This window comes from Salpingoeca rosetta (genome assembly GCF_000188695.1).
Source record: "Salpingoeca rosetta unplaced genomic scaffold supercont1.10, whole genome shotgun sequence".
NCBI classification, from domain to species: Eukaryota; class Choanoflagellata; order Craspedida; family Salpingoecidae; genus Salpingoeca; species Salpingoeca rosetta.
This window is the reverse complement of record NW_004754924.1, coordinates 1,092,299-1,110,482: the sequence shown is the minus strand read 5'-3', so window position 1 is coordinate 1,110,482 and position 18,184 is coordinate 1,092,299. Positions and strand designations below refer to the sequence as shown.

At 55.5% G+C, this 18,184-nt stretch overlaps 3 protein-coding genes across 3 annotated transcripts in view; 2 read left to right on the top strand and 1 right to left on the bottom strand.

The window, feature by feature from the left end:
• Positions 1 to 3,027: 3,027 nt before the first annotated feature.
• PTSG_04536 (uncharacterized protein) lies at positions 3,028 to 6,629 on the top strand (the record flags this gene model as incomplete). Its single annotated transcript, XM_004994575.1, has 5 exons — positions 3,028 to 3,100; positions 3,605 to 4,742; positions 5,081 to 5,230; positions 5,524 to 5,709; positions 5,959 to 6,629. The coding sequence occupies 5 exons, from the start codon at positions 3,028 to 3,030 to the stop codon at positions 6,536 to 6,538; spliced, it is 2,127 nt and encodes a 708-aa protein (XP_004994632.1). The 3' UTR covers positions 6,539 to 6,629.
• A 73-nt stretch (positions 6,630 to 6,702) lies between these two features.
• PTSG_04535 (uncharacterized protein) lies at positions 6,703 to 15,287 on the bottom strand (the record flags this gene model as incomplete). The annotated part of the gene is made up of 21 exons (XM_004994574.1): positions 6,703 to 7,694; positions 7,809 to 9,746; positions 9,803 to 9,900; positions 10,171 to 10,442; positions 10,753 to 10,817; positions 10,976 to 11,072; positions 11,268 to 11,353; positions 11,532 to 11,637; positions 11,844 to 11,922; positions 12,200 to 12,322; positions 12,510 to 12,592; positions 12,778 to 12,936; positions 13,130 to 13,174; positions 13,361 to 13,482; positions 13,709 to 13,798; positions 13,971 to 14,055; positions 14,270 to 14,334; positions 14,458 to 14,555; positions 14,707 to 14,775; positions 14,898 to 14,971; positions 15,273 to 15,287. 21 exons carry the CDS (start codon positions 15,285 to 15,287, stop codon positions 6,703 to 6,705), a joined length of 4,761 nt encoding a protein of 1,586 aa, XP_004994631.1.
• Positions 15,288 to 15,372: 85 nt separating this feature from the next.
• Positions 15,373 to 18,184, top strand: part of PTSG_04534 (uncharacterized protein) — a gene marked incomplete at its 5' end in the record, with an annotated part of 9,043 nt that continues 6,231 nt past the window's right edge. Inside the window, 9 exons of the mRNA XM_004994573.1 lie at positions 15,373 to 15,388; positions 15,487 to 15,580; positions 15,851 to 15,895; positions 16,053 to 16,161; positions 16,359 to 16,469; positions 16,737 to 16,834; positions 17,105 to 17,165; positions 17,487 to 17,597; positions 17,833 to 17,922. Of these exons, the coding sequence (XP_004994630.1) occupies positions 15,373 to 15,388; positions 15,487 to 15,580; positions 15,851 to 15,895; positions 16,053 to 16,161; positions 16,359 to 16,469; positions 16,737 to 16,834; positions 17,105 to 17,165; positions 17,487 to 17,597; positions 17,833 to 17,922 (735 nt within the window). The remainder of the gene's footprint in view (positions 15,389 to 15,486; positions 15,581 to 15,850; positions 15,896 to 16,052; positions 16,162 to 16,358; positions 16,470 to 16,736; positions 16,835 to 17,104; positions 17,166 to 17,486; positions 17,598 to 17,832; positions 17,923 to 18,184) is intronic.

Here is an 18,184-nt window from a genome sequence, read left to right as displayed (position 1 = left end):
TTTGCTGTCGTCGCGGCTGCAGCGCCTGTTGTGCATGATGGCGGCGATGATGATGGCATGATGGTGGCAGCAGCCACCATGGTCACGACAGCACGTGCGCTTCGAGTGCCGCATTGGACGCTGGTGGACATGCGTACGCGCACGCACAACTCGCCCCTGTCCATTTCGCTCCAGCCATCGCATGAAACAGCAGGCTGCGCCGTGAACGAGGGCAACTCCGAGCAAGGTGCATGTTCCGCCTGGCTCCATCGCTCACCGAGCCGACGGCATGGCACCGCCTTGCCCGAAGAAACTGATGCCAACGACAATGTGGCAAATGATGATGCCAGTGGTGGTGACGATAGTGGTGGTGATGGTGCCTGCGATGGGAACGCGACGCTTTGGAGGCTGAGTGGACAGCTGCGCGTGCACAGTGCGCTGCCCATGGGGGTGTGCGTGCATGTGTGTGCTGCGTCACCGCCAACAGCAGAGGGAGGAAACGTGCGGTTTCAGACCCACCACGCCCTCACCATTCCCGCCAGCACAGACCACACATCTCTGCTGCTGTCAGCGGGTGCAGAGGTGGTCAGCGCCAGTGTTTCGCTACATGCGCCCGTGTCACCGGGCGGAGAGGAAGGCACTCTTGCTGACAATTTCGAGAGTCAGGACATGCACTCTGCACCCATGTGCACGGTGGTGAGCTTGAAGGTGCCACGAGGTACGAGACAGCACATACCACTTGCGGCAGGCCTCTCTTGTCAGGCAGTTGTTGATATCGTGCAGGGTGTTGTGTCGCTCCAGCTACTGCCCATGCTGAGTGTGCGTAATGCATTGTCATCGCACGCGATCGAGCTGTTCGCAACACCTGCTCGCCCCGCCGTCGTCTGCCCGGCGCAGACTGTGACGCCAGTGCTAACCTCCTCGTGTCTCATTGCACATCATGGTGGCGGCGACCACGAACCTGCGATGAGGATTGCACCCGGCAGAGTTGGATGTGCACCTGATGGGTGCTCGATTGTGATGTCTGCACGCCAGATGGCCACCATCACAGCACATCCAAACCACTGCTTTCTCGTTACAGCGACAGAACCGACAGCTGCAGCCACATCTGCATCTACTCGGGACTGTCACGGCCCTGTTCTTGCTGTGCGCTATTCAGACAAAGACGCGGCGGTTGGCGCGAACAACGACAATGGGCTCACCAATCGTGACGCACACGAGAACGCTTGGCCTTCATCACCACCACCATCCTCATCATTGGCAGCGGCGTGTCCTTCTGCTGCTGCTTCCATCCTCTGTGTTAGCGATGGATTTGATGTGAAGAACAACACGGACCGCTGTATCACGCTCGAGCTTCTGTTCACTGGCGGTGGTGGTGGCATCGGTGCTGCTGACAACAACGTGGTCGGAGTCGACAGTGTTGGTATCACATCGTCAATCGTCATGACAGTGGACGCAAACGCCACCACGCCACATCACGTGCTCGCACGTGGGCCACCGATTCCCATCCGTTCGCAGCACCTGCGCCTGCGCATCTGGCTGCGCACTCACCCCCATGATGATGATGGTGATGGTGGGGAGGGTGGCAGCTGCGATCCCCGTTGGGTTGGAGAATGCGAAGTGCCTGCTCTGGATGCGCACCGGGTGTGGTCAACTGTGGCGCTGTTTGCCAGTGGTGATGGCAGCAATGCTGATGGTGTCACCAACGGCAAGACTTTTGTGCCGAGTGCTTCTCGCCACCGCCTTTGCGTTTCTGCAGAGGTGAAAGACCATTTCCACGTGCTCGTGTGTGTGTGTGTGTGAGTGTGTGTCGGTGCGTGTCTGTGTGTCTGTGTCTGTGTGTGTGTGTGTTGTGGTACATTGCTTGCCTGGCCATCAGTCTGGCTGCATTCAGAATTGGTGTACTTTCGCCTCCCCCCCCCCCTTCACTCACGCTGGTGCTTGTGGTGTGCTTGTTTGATTTGACAGCGCAAAGCATCACACATCTCCGTGCACGTGTGGCCAACAGGCCGACTGGACAACTTGTTAGACCGTCCGCTTGACGTTCGCTGCGCAACACGACACCACGCAGGCAGCAGCAATCGGTCGCACGTCGCACGCGTGCACCCCAAGTCGTCATTGTATGTGTATGGGGTTGAACCTTCCTTCCGTCTACTTGAAGCGCCGATGCTGCCACTGGGCCAGCCTTCCTCCTCCTCCTCCTCCTCCTCCTCCTCTTCGTCCAGCACACCGTCGTCGTCGTCATCGTCGTCGTTGTCGAAATCCATTCGCAGCAATGTGCAGACGTTTACGCTTCGTGCTTGTGATATGCGCACGACAGCAGCAGCCACGACAGCAGAGGAACCCGTGCGAACGACAACACCACCATCACAACAACAACAACAACAACAACAACAACAACAACAACAACAACAACAACAACAACAACAACAACAACAACAACAACAACGAGAGTTGGACGTGGTGTGCGATGAGGCCGTACCCGTGCGTGCACACGTCCAACAAGGAGAAGGCGGCGACGTTCCACTGATTGTGCGACTGGAGAACAGCAGCGAGTTTCTCGTGTCTATCAGCAACCTGCTCCCCTCTGACGCGTTTGTGTGTATTTCACGCCGAGCCGGTGTGGCCTCGCACCTCTCTGCTCTCAAGCAGTGGCTGCAGGATGAGCAGCGCAGGCAGCCGAGGATGAACCAACAGGAACAAGAGGGTGATGCAGCAGACGGTGAGATGGGTGGTGCAGCAGAAAATCGAGTGCGTGATACAGGAAATGGCGAGGCGAAGAGCCGAAGGCAGCAGCCTGTTGAGGAGGTATACCAGCGCAAACCTCAATACGAGCACCCATTGCCACAGCCGTGGTACCTGCTGCGGTCACTGGCTTCACCGTTGCACCTCGCACAGCTGTTGGCCGATGACTGTGGTCTGGCCTCTTCTTCACCACCATCGCTTCTTCTCATCGTCACATCATCGTCATCGTCCTCGTCGTTGTTGTCATCGTTGTCGCCAGCAACAAGAGCAGACATGCCCTCTGTGCCGTCACCAGCAAACCCCATGACCCCAACACTGGCTGCATGGGACTTCAAGTACACGGCGGCTGCGCTGTCTGCATGTGGGATGAGCGAATGTGCGTTTCACGGCCATCTCTTCTCAAAGCGTGAACGAATGCAACTTCAAGCTTCTGCTGCTGCTGCTGCTGCGAGGAGCGTCAGTCGGCATAGCGTGAGTGATGGCAGCGACGACACCACCAACGCTGGTGTGCGTGTCCGGCAATTCTTGAAGGGGAGCTCACGTGTAGTGGTGCTGTCTTCCTTGTCGACATCAGCGTCATCTTCATCCATGCTCGGCCAAGCGACAGCGACAGCGACGTCACTTCTTGCTGCCGGTGTTGTTGCACCGCCGCCACCAACGCTGCCACTGCACGTATCGCTCCACACACGCGTGGAGATCTTTCGCCTGCGGATACAAACAGATCCTGAGGCTCACAGCACACCCGCGGCTGCCCATGCCGGGCTACGACAAGAACAAGAACGAGAACATCAACGGCAGCGGCACGCTGGATCGCACCAACCTCCGCTGTCGCCTCGACCAACAACTCCGCTGGTGCAATGCCTCGTATTGTCCGTGGAAGACATTCGCCTGTCTGTGCGCCACGGCCCGAGCGCCAACCCGTACATTCTGTGCGCTGGCGTCGTACCTGTGGTCCTGAGTGCACGTGAGCTGCGCATTGACACGCCACCCCACCCTGCGCTTGAGTTTTCGCGTGTCCTGCACTGCTGTGGGCGGCATGTGGCTGCATCGTCATCACCGTCATCATCGTCATCGTCATCGTCATCGGGGTCGTCAAAGGCGTCCGCAACGCATGGTTCAGGAAGCGCCATGCACGGAAATTTGTACATGCGCGCCGTGATCATGGATGGATTTGGCGTCCACGCGCTGCGGGAGATTGCTGTTGGGCTCGGCAGCGTGGAGGCCTTCGTTGAAGACGCCTTCTTATATGCGGTGATTGGCATGGGTCGGGCATTCCTTCCTGCGCTTTCCCGCATCGCCAACACGGGGAGCAGCAACGAGCTGGCGTCCTCATCGCATGTGCGGCCTCCAGAAAACTTGCCCGGCACAACAACACCCAGTGACAATGTGAGCACAACATCCTCGTCGCCGTCATCATCATCGCATTCGTCGTGGTCGTCGTTGTGGAAGAAAGATGGATCGCTGCCGCTCCTGCTGGTTGCGCCACCGCGTGCAGTGTCCATCCAGCAACTGCACATTGACGCTGTGCACGCAGAGATTACGGCGCACGCCTCGGCCTTTCTCTTCCTCAGCCTTGATCGCGCGGTGCTGCACCTGCCACGTTTGGATGCGGAGAGCGTAGGACACGTTGACAGCCGCGCACTCGCCGAGTCTGTGGCGCGCCACTACCAAGGGCAGGCAGTGAAGCAAGCCGGGTGGGTGGTTGGCTCCCTGGGTCTGTTGGGCAGCCCTGCAACTGGCATTCGCCGTGTGTTTGGAGCATTTGGGGGTCTCCTGGAGGCCGCGCTGGGACCCGCGCCACGACACGGCAACGGCACTCTGCCTACCCAGTCGCCGTCTTCATCGGCATCCGCAAGCGCGTACACGCGAGGCGGGCGCGCTGGACGCGTGGCGGTGGCATCGCAGCACTTGCTGGCACAGACAGCAACTTCACTGCTCACGTCTGTGGAGACAGCGGCCAAGAGCGTTGGCCGAAACATCGGACGCATGACCATGGATGAGCACCACCAGCGATTGGGGTGAGCCTGGCTGTGTGTGTGTGTATTTTGTGGCGTGTGTGTCTGTCTGTCTGTCTGTCTGTGTGTGTCTGTTTGTTTGTTTGTTTGTTTGTGTGTGTGTGTGTGTGTGTGTGTCTGTTTGTTTGTTTGTTTGTTTGTCTGTTTGTTTGTTTGTTTGTTTGTTTGTGTGTCTGTGTGCCCGTGTTGTGGAGTGTGGAGTGTCATGTGGTGGGCCATGAGTGTTTGTGCTTGTTTTACTTCTGGGTTGAGCGTTGTTTCTCTGTCTGCGTGTAGAGCATGTGAATGTCCGCATATCGACTGATTTCTGACGCACGCCTTCATTCTTCATGCGCGGTCAGGCAAGAGCGACGGGTTGCTTGGCAGTCACAGCAGGAGTCGCTTGGGCGTCACCTGCTGCATGGGGCACAAGGATTTGGCATGGGTTTGCTTGCAGGCATTGCCGGTCTGGCTGACCAGCCCATTCGAGCCTCAATCTCTGACCAAGCTTCGTACGTTTGTAGATGAGCATGAATGCTAAATGTGGTATTCGTACATTTGCTCTGTGTTTGTGTGTGTGTGTGTGTATGTGTGTGTATTAGTGTGTGTATTAGTGTGTGTGTGTGTGTACTTGAGTCTGCAAGTGTGTGCGTACTTGAGTCTTCAAGAGTGAGCTGGGATTGAGTGTAAGCTTGTGTGTGTGTGTGTGTGTGTGTTCGCCTGGCAGGTGTGTTTGGCATGCGTTCCTCTCTCCCCTGGTGCAAGCTGACTAAGAGCGTCTTCCACATGTGTATGCTGTGCACAGGGTGTCTGGCGTGCTTGCTGGTTTTGGGCGAGGCGTTGTTGGTTTGGTAACGAAGCCCCTAGAGGGCACGTTTGGTCTCGTTGAATCAACATCGCGCGGCATTGCCACCCTCTTCCCCACCGACCGCCCGCGTGCCGTTCATGGAGCAGCGGTCCTGGCGTCCCCGCAAGCGCGCCTGGGGGACAGGTGAGGAGGAGACAGGAGGGGGGAGGTGGAGGAAGGGGCAGGTCTGTGTTGTATGCTGATTTGTTGGCGTGTTGTGATACGGTCGCTGATCATATCGCTGTCAGTGTCGGGCAAAGTGCAACTCACAATCGCCACGTGCCATGTTAGTGCATTTCCTTCCTTCCTCCCCCTTGCTTGCCGCTTTCTCATTTTCTCACTTATTTCCCCCCCCCCCCACACACACACACACATAAACATGTTCATGGGCAGACATGGGCTGCTGTCGTTGTGGCTGGCAATGCTGTCTTCGCCCTGGCTCTCATCGGCAACCACATGCCCTGCGCACGCAACACTTGTGAACGCAACGCTTGTGGCTGAGACGCCCGCGTTACACAATGTGCTGCTGTGGTGGGATTGCTCGGGACGGGTGGTGCTGACTGCACGCCGTGGTGATGGCGAGGTATATGAGCTGTTGGCGATGCACGTGCGAGACGCAGTGACGTGGGAGGAAAACACCATGCCCACCACAGCAACCATGATGGCAACACTGCAACGAAGCGGCCTCGCAATACACGTGCAGGCTACGCGGGCACATGCCACCGCAGGCACGGCAGTGCGTGGTGCACTCACGCTGGCCGTGAAGAAGGTTGCCCGCAAGCACGAAAATGGTGGCGATGATGCCAGTGTTGACGGCCGGAACAGCAAACAACAGCAACCACGTGGCGGTGAAGGAGATGCATCAGACAGCGAGGTTGTGAAGCTGACTGTTGCATTGGGTGACAGACGAGTGCTGCAAGGGGAGCTCACAACACACAACGCAGCCCGGCTGCTGCGCTCTTTATCAGGATGAACGTGCTTGGGCAGAGGAGCAGGGGAGTAGGGGTAGCTGAAGTTAATGTATTGTTGTAACAACGTGAACGCAAGGGATAAACGAAGGAACAATCAGGACATCATGAAGAAGCAAAATGAAGTCACTGAAGGAAAAGTGGGGAGGATGCCTTGCTTGACGTGTTTTCAGATCTCTGACAGAGCTGTCGTGTTCTCCTGAACGTCGCCAATGTCAAATCCCTCCAGAGTCGCCAGTTCTCTGCGCTGGGGGTTCGTGCAGTCGCTCTGCTCTGCAGGGCTCAAACGCGCACGCTTCTTTGCATGACATTTCACGGCTATGACAGCAAGTACCACAACGCCGCAGACGGCACCGGCAATTATTCCTGCCAGTGCTCTTGTTGTCAACCGCTCCGTGCTGCTGCTGGCCTCCTCAACATCTTTGGCTGTGGTGATGTGTGCTGTTGTGGTGGTGGTGCTGACGATGGTGAAAAAGTTTGGCAATGATGCCTGTGGGGAAGTTTCGTGATTGGCGTTCGTTGCTGTGGAGGACGGCGCTGTTCGCATGGTTGCTGATGAGGTTGTGGCTCGTGGTTCCTGTGATTGGTCACGGGTAGTCAATGGCTCAGGCCCTGCCGCACTCTTTGTGGAAGACGAGCTTGGCGGTGGTGGCAGGGGCATGGATGTTGTTGTTGTTGTTGTCGTCGTGGTTGTTGCTGCGACTGTTGTCGTTGTCGTTGTCGTTGTCGTTGGTGCTGCAATTCTTGCCTGCAAACTGTCCGCCTCGAGCACTCGCCGAGTTGCGTTACCACTCTCATCTCCAGAAACGTAGACGAGAAGTAAGACGTGTTCTTCAGTAGTCTCTGTGTGCACTGGACGAATGTCAACGATGCGAACGCGTGTTGCACTCACGTTTGCCGCGGCGGCAACGCTTGCGACCGTGTGCATTGCGTCTTGCTGAGAGAATGCAGCAAAGGGCTGCCAAACAGGCACAAGCAATGTTTCCTGTTCTGATGCGTTTGCAGGCGTTGTTGTGGGCGTGGGTGTTGTTGCCGTCGTGGTTTCGTTGATGAATGTTGTGTTGGTTGAATCGTTCGCAAAGCCGGTGACTGGCAGAGAAGTAGCGGGACCGCAGAGCGCAGGAAGGCACGTGCCCTCATCGCTGTGCAGAAACTGGCCATCTGAACCAAGCAAGGAATTCCAGATGGAGCAGTTCTTCGCATTTGCCGTGCACAGACAGAAGCGTTGGAGATGGGCCTGTGTTGCCAACCAAGTGAGCTGAGAGGGACACAGACCTGCGGCTACTGCCACGCCCTCGCCAACGTCCACAGCAAATACATCGCTTCCTTCGCCCGTGCTGTTGACCGTCAAGTTCAGCGGCAAAGAAGCAAGCACGACGGGGTCATATGCATTGCTCTCGTGTGCATCCTTGGCGGGTGGCCAACGGAAGGAGGGTGTCGTGCGCACCACTCGCTCATGTGACACAGGGGTCGCCTGTTCTTCCTCCTTCACGTGACGTGGCTGGTCTGACTGGCGGCGTCGGCGATCAGAGCCAGGATGGACGTCAAATGACAGGTACTGTGAAATGCCGCTGAGACACTGCTGCAGGTCGCTGCGCAAGTGATTGCGGTCCTCGCAGATTGCATCGGCAACATCTCCTTGAGCGGCAGTCACTGCTGCTTGTGCGCACGCACGTAGCTGCGGAATACGTTGCCGAAATGCAGCAACAGCATCGAGTGCAGCAACAATGTCCTGCACGACGTCGTATGCGAGGAGTCCAATAGAACCAATCGCCACCACTGGCCCAGCAAAGCTTGATGCAACGGTGCGCTTAGCAAGCTGCTTGAGCGTGAGCCGCGGGCCATCAAGCACAACGGAAGCCGATGCAGACACTTGCAGGGTGCTAAGATCGCCACGACACAGCAGGTAAATTGCGTCACTCGCTGCGGTCTTGATAGGGTCGGAGCCTGGACACAGCAGTTGCAAGCCAACAGTCGCTGTGACGGTGACGACCGGATTCAGTTGAGCTCCAATGGGGATACATGGGAGTGACGCGCCCTGTGCTCGGTTGCCAGTGTGCCTCAGACAAAGGACCTGCACGTCAAACCCGGTTGGCTTTGCCGTGATGTCTGCAGTGACACCATCTGGACCCAAGCCTGGTTCACAGTCCCGCAATCGCCTGCATTCACTTGGTTCGCCCTCGCACACATATCCTTCGTCGACCGTGCACTGTGTACAGCCGTCATTTGGGTGTCTGTTGCGATCGTCGCACTCCTCGTTTGGCAGGATAATGCCGTTGCCGCAAAAGGATGTACAGTCGGATGTGTCCGGGGCTTCTGCATGAATGATACACTTGTACCCACGCTCAACCTCGCAGTTGGAACTGCACCCATCGCCGTCAATCAGGTTGCCGTCGTCGCACTCCTCGGGGGAGCCTTGCTCTCTGGCAAACATGCCATCGCCACACACGGTAGTGCAGACGCTTGGCTCGCCCTCACAGTACCACCCGATGCGCAGCTTGCAATTGCGGTCACAGCCACCTTTGTTGAATCGCTTGATAGGTACCACGTCTGTGTCACATTGTTCGTTCGCCACGAGGCGTCCATCTCCACACCATGGAATGCAGCATGACGTTCTCAGCAGTTCTGGGTCACAGAATGGACATTTCCAGCCCGGTTCGATTTCACAAGTTGATGAGCAGCCATCACCATCGATAAAGTTACCGTCATCACAGCTGTCGGCGGGGACCTTGAGTCCGTCACCGCAAATCCCTGTGCAAACGCTCACCAGTCCATGATCGATGCACATGTAGCCCTCCTCTATCGTACATGTGCTTGAGCATCCGTCACCATCCCGAAGATTGCCGTCGTCGCATTCTTCTTGAGCTAGCGCAGTGTGAACACGGAAACGGTCACCGCAACGCATGGTGCACTTGGTTGGTCCCGGCGGACCAACATCACAATCCCAACCGGTCTCAATATGGCAGTTTTCATCACACCCGTCACCAGGAACAAGGTTACCATCGTCACAGCTGTATTCACGCTCGACAACCATACCGTCTCCACAGACAGGAACGCAAAATGCGTCAACGAGGTTGGCGGGTGGGTTGTTGCACATGAGACATCTGTATCCAATGTCGCAGCTCGCTCTTGAACGCCGAATAACGTCGCATGGCGCCGCAAACGCGGGGTCGCGGTTGCGACAAAACACGAGGCCGTCCACCAACTCCTCGGCTGAGGTAGGAAAGATTCCAGCGACAGAAAAAACGGTGAGCAGAACAAGCAGCAACTGCACGCTGATGAGGGATCGCGAGAAACGTCCACAAGGTGGATGGCGTCGCCAATGGGCTGGCATAGTGCCTGGTTTGGAGGAAACAAGGCCAAGAGGCTTCTGGGAGTGAGGGAGTGGTGGGTGAGTTTCTCGGCTTGAGGGCAACCCTCAGGGTGAGGAGGAGGAAGGAGGAAAGCTGGAAAGAAGTGAGTCTGTGTGGGCGGCGAAGCAGTGCTGGGGTGCTGATGACACTGTGACTCAGCATTTCTTGTGCTTTCGTGTGTGCCACAATCAGTTTTGGGATTGAAAATGACATGAAAGAGGTGTGGTTAAATGTATTTTATGTAATTCATTCGCCCATCACCATCACATTTTGAACAAGCGAACTACTTTGGCAACTCCTTGTCTGAGGATAAGCTCAGAGTCAGCCCCGCTTGTTGTTGTTGTTGTTGCTGCTGCTGCTGCTGTGACGGTGGTGGGAGGTCATCATTGGAGGGTTGTCTGCTCTGGATGCTGAAGGAGCTGTGTAAGCTGTGGTTACTGCTGTGCTGTGGCTGGTTGGTGATGTGATCCGCCGAACTCAGAGCCGACGCAGGCCTGCTGCCCGTCGTGTTTAGGTCATGCACCTGCCGCAACCTCTTTGTGTACATCAGCCACTCCTACAAAGTACACGCGCGCGTGCGTGCGTGCGTGCGTGTGTGTGCGTGTGTGTGCGTGTGTGCGTGCGTGCGTGCGTGTGGGTGGGTTGCGTGTGGGTGGGTTGCGTGTAAGTTTACGTGTGTGTGTGCGTGCGCGCGCGCGCGCGTGTGTGTGTGTGTGTGTGTGTGTGAGTTGCGTGTACATTGCGTGTACATGGCGTGTTGTGTTGTGCATTGCATGCCATGTGGGCGCGCGTGCGTATGTGTGGCGGTATTCAACATCGCCCCGCATGTCACTGCCACAGAACCCACACACGAGGCAATGACTTACCAGGAACGCGGCATGCATGCTGTGCTCAAACTGTTGTACCGTTTCTTGAGGAATGTCATCACGATCTGCAGGCAACGCGGACGCACAATCGTGAATGAGCAACAGGAACAACGATGAATTACAACAGCGACAACACTCAAGCAACAACGTAAGCAACAACCGAATGCAGCGCAAACAGGCACCACTACAAGCAACGACAGCAGTGACACGTTCGCCAATGCACCTTGTGCGCTGCGGAGGCGGCCTTTGAGCTGGTCTACAAACTCGATGTTGTCCAGCATTCCCCGCTCATATGCCGGCGACAGTGCACAAGGATTTGCCTGCAGGCAAAGCCGTCCAATGCATGTCCGAGTGAGGGTGCACGTGCATAAGTGTGCAAGCGTGTGCGCGTGTGTGTGTCAGGTAGTGTGTGCATGCGGTGCATTTCGGCACACGATGAGCAAGCAAGTCAAACGTCACTCATGCGTTCGCTCACTCACATGAACACACGCCGGCATCGCCCACATCGAACTCACCACTGTGTCGCCTGGCACGTCAAATGGAATCACGAATGGACACAGATCTTGTGGGTCGAGCAGATTCGTGTCAGCAGGCTGCCACCCTGTGTGCGTGAATGCGTGCGTGCGTGTGTATGTGTGCGTGAGCGAACGTGTGAGTGTATGTGTGTGTGTGTGTGTGTGTGTGCATGTGTGTGTGTGTGCGCGCGCGCTCATTTGCAAACATGTCTTGGCTAAAGAACCATGCGTATTCTCATGCTCGAATGCGACTGCAAGGATCACCTGAGGGGCTGATGCGGATGGGATGGTTCCACAAGTTTCGTGTTGGCAGAATCCTTGCTTCTTCTAAATGCCGCCCGAGGGCGCCATAGAACGTGTGATAAGGCGCCTGTCGTCAATCAAAACAAGTTACACGGGCAGCGGGGAACACGCGTGCCCCAAAGTTGCAAACACGAGTGTGTGAGTGTGACGAAGTGCGAGCATGAGGCTGACCGTGTTTGGGTGTGAGAGAAACAGCAACAAGTGTGATGCGGTTGTTTGCGTTCGCAACGGTCATCATGTGCAAAGCACACAGCCCCCAATGCGTCACCTCACCAAAGTAAGATCCTGCGTGCTGTCCAGCAGCAGCGGGCGCGTGTTCGTGCACAAATGCGCTGTCGTGTCAGCGACGGACCTTCAATCCACCATGAAAAAAAAAAAAAAGCAATGAAGGGAAGCGGGTCATAGGCGTCGACACACACACACACACACACACACACACACACACACACACACACACACACATACACACACACACACACACACACACACACACACACAGTGATGTACATGGTCGTCCATGTCAAATATGACATGTGTGAGAGGACCAATACACAGTGCATAAACACATGAATTGCGCGACTCTGACTGCTGTCTCCCCCTCTCATACCATACACACACACTCTCTCTACCTGGCCATGAATCGGACACAGGGCGCGACGACGGTGCATCTGCGGGAGTTGCTAATGTGGAGGACGCCCGCAACGGGGCCGAGCACAACCGTACACCGCACACACTCGTCGATCCACACGTGGCTGTGGCAACAACAGCAGCAGCAGCAGCAGCAGCAGCAGCAACGGCAATAAGACACAGGTGAGGCGTGGCGGGGGGAGAGAGGGTAGTTGATGGATGACATCCATGTGTGTGAGTGTGCGTGTGTGTGCATGTGTGCGTGTGCATGTGCGTGCGTATTGGGAACCAATCACCTCAGGTGGAACTGACCGGAGAGGGGCGAGGATGTAGAGGATGGTGACGGAGCATTTGCTGATGTGCACATCCCGCATGCGCAGCCGACTCTCTTCCCACTGACGACGAAAGGAAGGAAGGAAGGAAGGAAAGGAGAGGGGGAGAGGGTAGGGGAGGTTGAGGTGAGGTGTCCACGTGAGGGCGATGCAAAAACTACTTGTGGACAGCGTGCACACACACACACACACACACACACAAAACACAACACACAGTATACAATATTCAAGTTACGCGCGTCCCCAACCAGTTGCGTGGTGCGGGAGAGCCTGGCGAGGACAGCAGGACCCGTCTCCTCATCCACACATATCAGCGGTTTCGCTTCGGACAAAACCGCCGGTGGCGGAAGAACGAGCCGGTCGCGCACCCACGTCAGCAAAGCGGACATCACAAACGTCTCGGTGATCTGAAAATACAATGCCAAAGGAGAGGGTGTGACAGTGTGTGCGTGCGTTTGTGCATGCGTGTGTGCGTACGTGTGTGCATGTGCATATGTGTGAGTGTGTGCATGCGTGTGTGCGTGCATGTGTGTGTGCATGTGTGTGTTTGGAGAGGACAATGACCGCATGGAACAAACATCACACCCCCTCTTTCTGTACCTTTGAGTATCCGGTTGCACGGTGGTGCTGTTGGTCCAGCACAACCTGGTCAGCAAACAAGCACCAATGCAAAACAGCGTGAGCCATCAATCAATGCCATCGTGTACAGCATACAGCGTTAGCATGGCATACCACAAGCACACGCATTCTAACCAGCCTTTGCAAACAATAACTCCGCCACCCATGCAACAGAAGCCCCCTCTTCAACACCACGACCACGACCAACAGCACCTGACTGAAGGGGCGGTATGCGCCCTCGACCCTGATGAGCCAGTCCAGGGCCATCACGTGTGCAGCCGGCACCCGGATCTCCTGCTCCGGCCGCCCGCTCACCGACCACCGCCGATACGACTCTTCCATCGTGATGAGAAGGAGAGGGGGAGGGCACGTGGTGTGTTGTGTGCATGTGTGTGTGTGCATGTGTATGTGTGCGTGCGTGCGTGCGTGCGTGTGTGTGTGTGTGTGTGTGTGTGTGTGTGTGTGTGTGTACGTGAGCTGATAATCCAGCAGCAGATACAGCGTCGTCACAGATACAAACACTGAAACACACATTAAAACACATGCACATCCATTGTCTACCGAGGTGGAGGAGTAGCGAGATGATATCCTCCATGTGATGACGCAAGAACTTCAACCGCGCCCGTTTCAGTGACGTAATGTGATACACATCTGATGCAAGGTACCACCACAGGGGTCACGGTAAGCGCCAGTGGACAACAGAAGGTGTGCTTCAGCACACGCAAAGACATCAACGGCAATGACACAAGATCATGCACTCACACACACACACACACACACACACACACACACACACACAAAATGCACACGTGGGCTTACGCACATGTTTCCTTCAACTCGGGGGAGGAGAGGGCTGGTGGCAATTCCTCGGTGTGGTCGATGGTTTTGAAGTTGGCCCGCCCATAGTGCTGGTGACGACAACAGTGAACACACGACAGCGGTGGGCATGGGATGCAACAGCATGGACATGGTCACTGACAAATACCCAATCGACAAACCAAAATACACACACACAGATACACAGATACACTCACTCACACACACAAATACACTCACACACACACACACACAGATACACACACACTCTCTCATTCATTCACACACACACACTCACTCACACACCTGGATAAAGAGGAAGAGCAGAAACTCGATCATTGGTACGTGGATCTTGCTTCGCAGCTTCTCTGCTCCATTGGCACACAGGGGCGTCAATATACACAAACATGAGTCATGAGTGGGCAACTGCTTGTATGTTCGTGTGCTGAGCAAGCGATATTGATGGCTGATACCACAGTTGACCTTGTGCGTACCGATGCCCTCGGACGTCTGTTGCTTCTGTTCCTTTTGTGTCAGCTTGAGCCGATGTGCGCTCCCAGGCTCCGAGATGAGGTCAAATGTCTCAAAGTACCTTGAGCGATAAAAGCACACGGGCAGCCATCAGCCGATATGTGGGGTGCCAACGGGAGCAGTAGCGGCAGCACGATGCCCGCGTCTGCAGGCTCACGCACACACACACACACACACACACACACACCACAGACACCACACAAGGAGCTTACACCCAGGCCAGCTCTGGGGAGAGGTTCATGTTGCCTTCCTCGCATGCCCATTCTTTCCAGTCGGCGTAGCTGGTCACGCCAAGCACAAGTAGCACAGGATGGTCATGGATGAGCCGACGCGGGGTTGTGTTTGATTGCGGGAAAGCAACCACGCATCACCAAGTGAAGCTCATGTGCAAGCATCAACGCACTTGAGCACGATGCGTTTGCGGCGTGGATCCTGACTGGGCTTTGCACGCCCCAGCTGCGCAAGGTCTACCAACGCCTACAAGACAAGTGAACGACGGACGTCGCCAACAACAACAACATCATCAGTTGCGACGCAAGCAACGGCAGTAAAGACACAAATGCGCACAAATACACAAATGCGCTCACACACACACACAGACAGACACAGACACACACACACACACAGACACAGACACAGACACACACGCTCACACACAGACACACACACACACACAGACAGACACACACACACACACACACACACACACACACACACACACACACAAATGGGGCAAGATGCCAAAGTCAAACACTTGGCTGTTCAACCCCAACACAACATCCTCCTCAGCCATTGCTGGTTTGTTGTCTTCTTTGGTGGTGCAAGTTGGGAAAAGTGGTTGAAGTTATTGAGAGTTCTCTACAACGACAACACCCAAGATGGCAGACGACAAAGGTGTGTGACGGTGTGTGTTTAAGTACATGTGTGCGCGCTTGACTTGTCAAATGACATTCCCCCACCCTCACTGGTTCTCACATGCTGTCGCTTTGCAGGGGATGATGAGCAAGTGGACTGGGAGAAGCGGGCAGACCTGTTGTTCAGGAAAAAGTCTGTGGACGCCATCAAGAAGTGGGAGACAAAAACCAGGTCTGTGTCGTGTGTGTATGTGAAGGTGTGTGGGCTCGTGTGTGTGTGTATGTGTGTGTATGTGTGTGTGTGTGTGTGTGTGTGTGTGTGTGTGTGTGTGTGTGGGCTCGTGTGTGGATTCGTATTGTTGTGTGCCAATGCATTTTCGAGCGTACGTGCTGTGGTGTGCATGCTATCTTGTGCGCTGGACGAACGTTTTGTCACTGTGAGCTGTTGAAGGTCCCACTTACCTTTCGCCCATTGATACATGCTCGCTGCCTCAAATTGCAGAGAAGAAATCTCTGGAAAGAAGCGGGAGCTCAGACATCTTGTGGGGTGAGTGCAGCCGGCAAGCGTCAACAGCTCCTACACGAACGCACGCACAATACCATTCGCGGCTCCTTCCTCCCACTCGCTCGTCGTTGCAATTGCCCTCGCTTCTTGCTGCAAGCTGACGCGTTGATGTTGAATGCCATTGCCTCCAACTGCACAGAGGGAAGTACCGGGACTTTATCGATGCCGCTGACAGCATTGTGCGCATGGCGGAACTGACGCGCCACACAAGCAGCTGCGTCTCCTCCATTCGATCCAAATGGCTCTCGGTCCGTGTGCACATGCCGTGTCGGTGTGGATTTGCAAACACGCGAGTGTGTTTTGCTCTTGCTGTGCGTTCGTGGAATGAGGCATACGCATTGCACTGCTGCTCCACAAGCAGCAACAAGCAGCCACAAGCAGCCACAAAACGGTCAACAAACACTTCCTTCACTGCCCCTGTGTTCCCATTGCCTCATTGCACCAGGTGTCTGAGTTTCGGCAGCGGTTGGCATATCAGCCGGAAGTGGACGAGTCTGAAGTTGGCGAGTACCGCATCGCGATCCAGATGAAGATCCTCATGGACGCGCCAGAGAAGGTGCGTTTGTGTACGTGACGTGTGTATGTGTGTGTATGTGTACGTGTCGTGTATGTCTGTGTGTGTGTACGTGTCATATGTCTGTCTGTCTATCTGTCTGTCTGTCTCTCTGTCTGCGTGTCTGTCTGTCTTTGGGGACTACACGTGTTCGACGTGGTGTGGTGCTGCTTCCCATTTTTCAACACCACCGACTAAGACTTCTCCAACCCGCGCAAACACCCATGCATTGTTCACTCGCCCGTTGCTCTGCTTCTGGTCTGGTATAAGGTGTGGAGTGCACTTGAACACAACAAGTTTATCCAGGCAGCCATGGTGTACCGCTTTGCGCAATTTGTGCATCACCGACTCCAGTCCGCGTCCTCAAAGTCAGTGAAACGCGCGTGCATTTCCTGCCGTTGTGCGTGCTTGTGTTTGTGGGTATGCGTGCGTGCGTGCGTGCGTGCGTGCGTGCGTGCGTGCATGCTTGTGTTTGTGGGTGTGCGTGCGTGCTGGTGTTTGTGGGTGTGCGTGTATGTGTACGTGCGTGTGCGTGTATGTGTACGTGCGTGTGTGTGTGGGTGTGTGCCTGTGTGTGGTTTGTCGTGGACTTACTTTGTGAGCGCACCGACACGTGTTGCCATCAATGCTCATCTCAGGCGCGTGAACACACGCGAGATTATCGACAATCACTGGACTACAATGGCGCAGTTCTCAGAGGTGAGTGCCTCTTTGTCTGTCCTCCTCTTCCCACCTCCGTCCACACACACACATACATACATACATACATACATACATACATACATACATACATACATACATACATACATACATACATACATACATACATACATACATACATACATACATACATACATACATACATACATACATACATACATACATACATACACATACACACACATGATGCACATACACAAGTACATGTTATGCTGCGGCTGTGTCGCGTCAGCCCCGTGAGTGCACCAACCACTCACAGTCAGTCTCCGCGCATTGCTTACCCACATCCATCACAATCAGAGCATCCAACAAGCGAGCGCACGTGTGCTGAGCAGTGTCGATTCCCCACAGCAGCAGACAAGCGCCGCCCTGGCAGCAACACACCTCCTCTCCCAGTGCTCAACAGCCACCGTAAGCAACGGCCAACGCGCCCACTCCATATGTGATGACAGCGTCCCACACGTGCGAGCGAGCGTGCGTGCGTGCTTGCAAGCGTGCGTGCGTGTGTATGTTGATGTGCACACTTATGTGTGTGCTCGCAGTTGTTCATGTATTCATCACCCTCACACACTCACCAACACCACCACCACCACCACCATCGCCACCTTCGCCACCATCGCCATCACCTGTACGGTGCTATCTTCAGCTCCTGGACCGCTTCCTCTCTGCCCGCGCGTCTGCGATTGCCGACACGCGACAGAGCACCAGTGGTGGCGATAACAGCAAGTTGCAGGCGGTGAGCTGTGACGCACACCTGTCGTATCAGACTCCCTTGCTCTTCTCACAGCGTCACAACCGCACAGCGCCTTTCCTCAGCTGCCCCACACACAACACACACGCACTTACCCGTCACATACACACACGCCTTCACACACACACACACACACACACACACACACACACACACACTCAAACATGCACACACGCCTTCACCCTCAAACATACATACACACACACGCGCGCGCGCCTTACACTCCCCCACAGCTATTGCGTGCGGT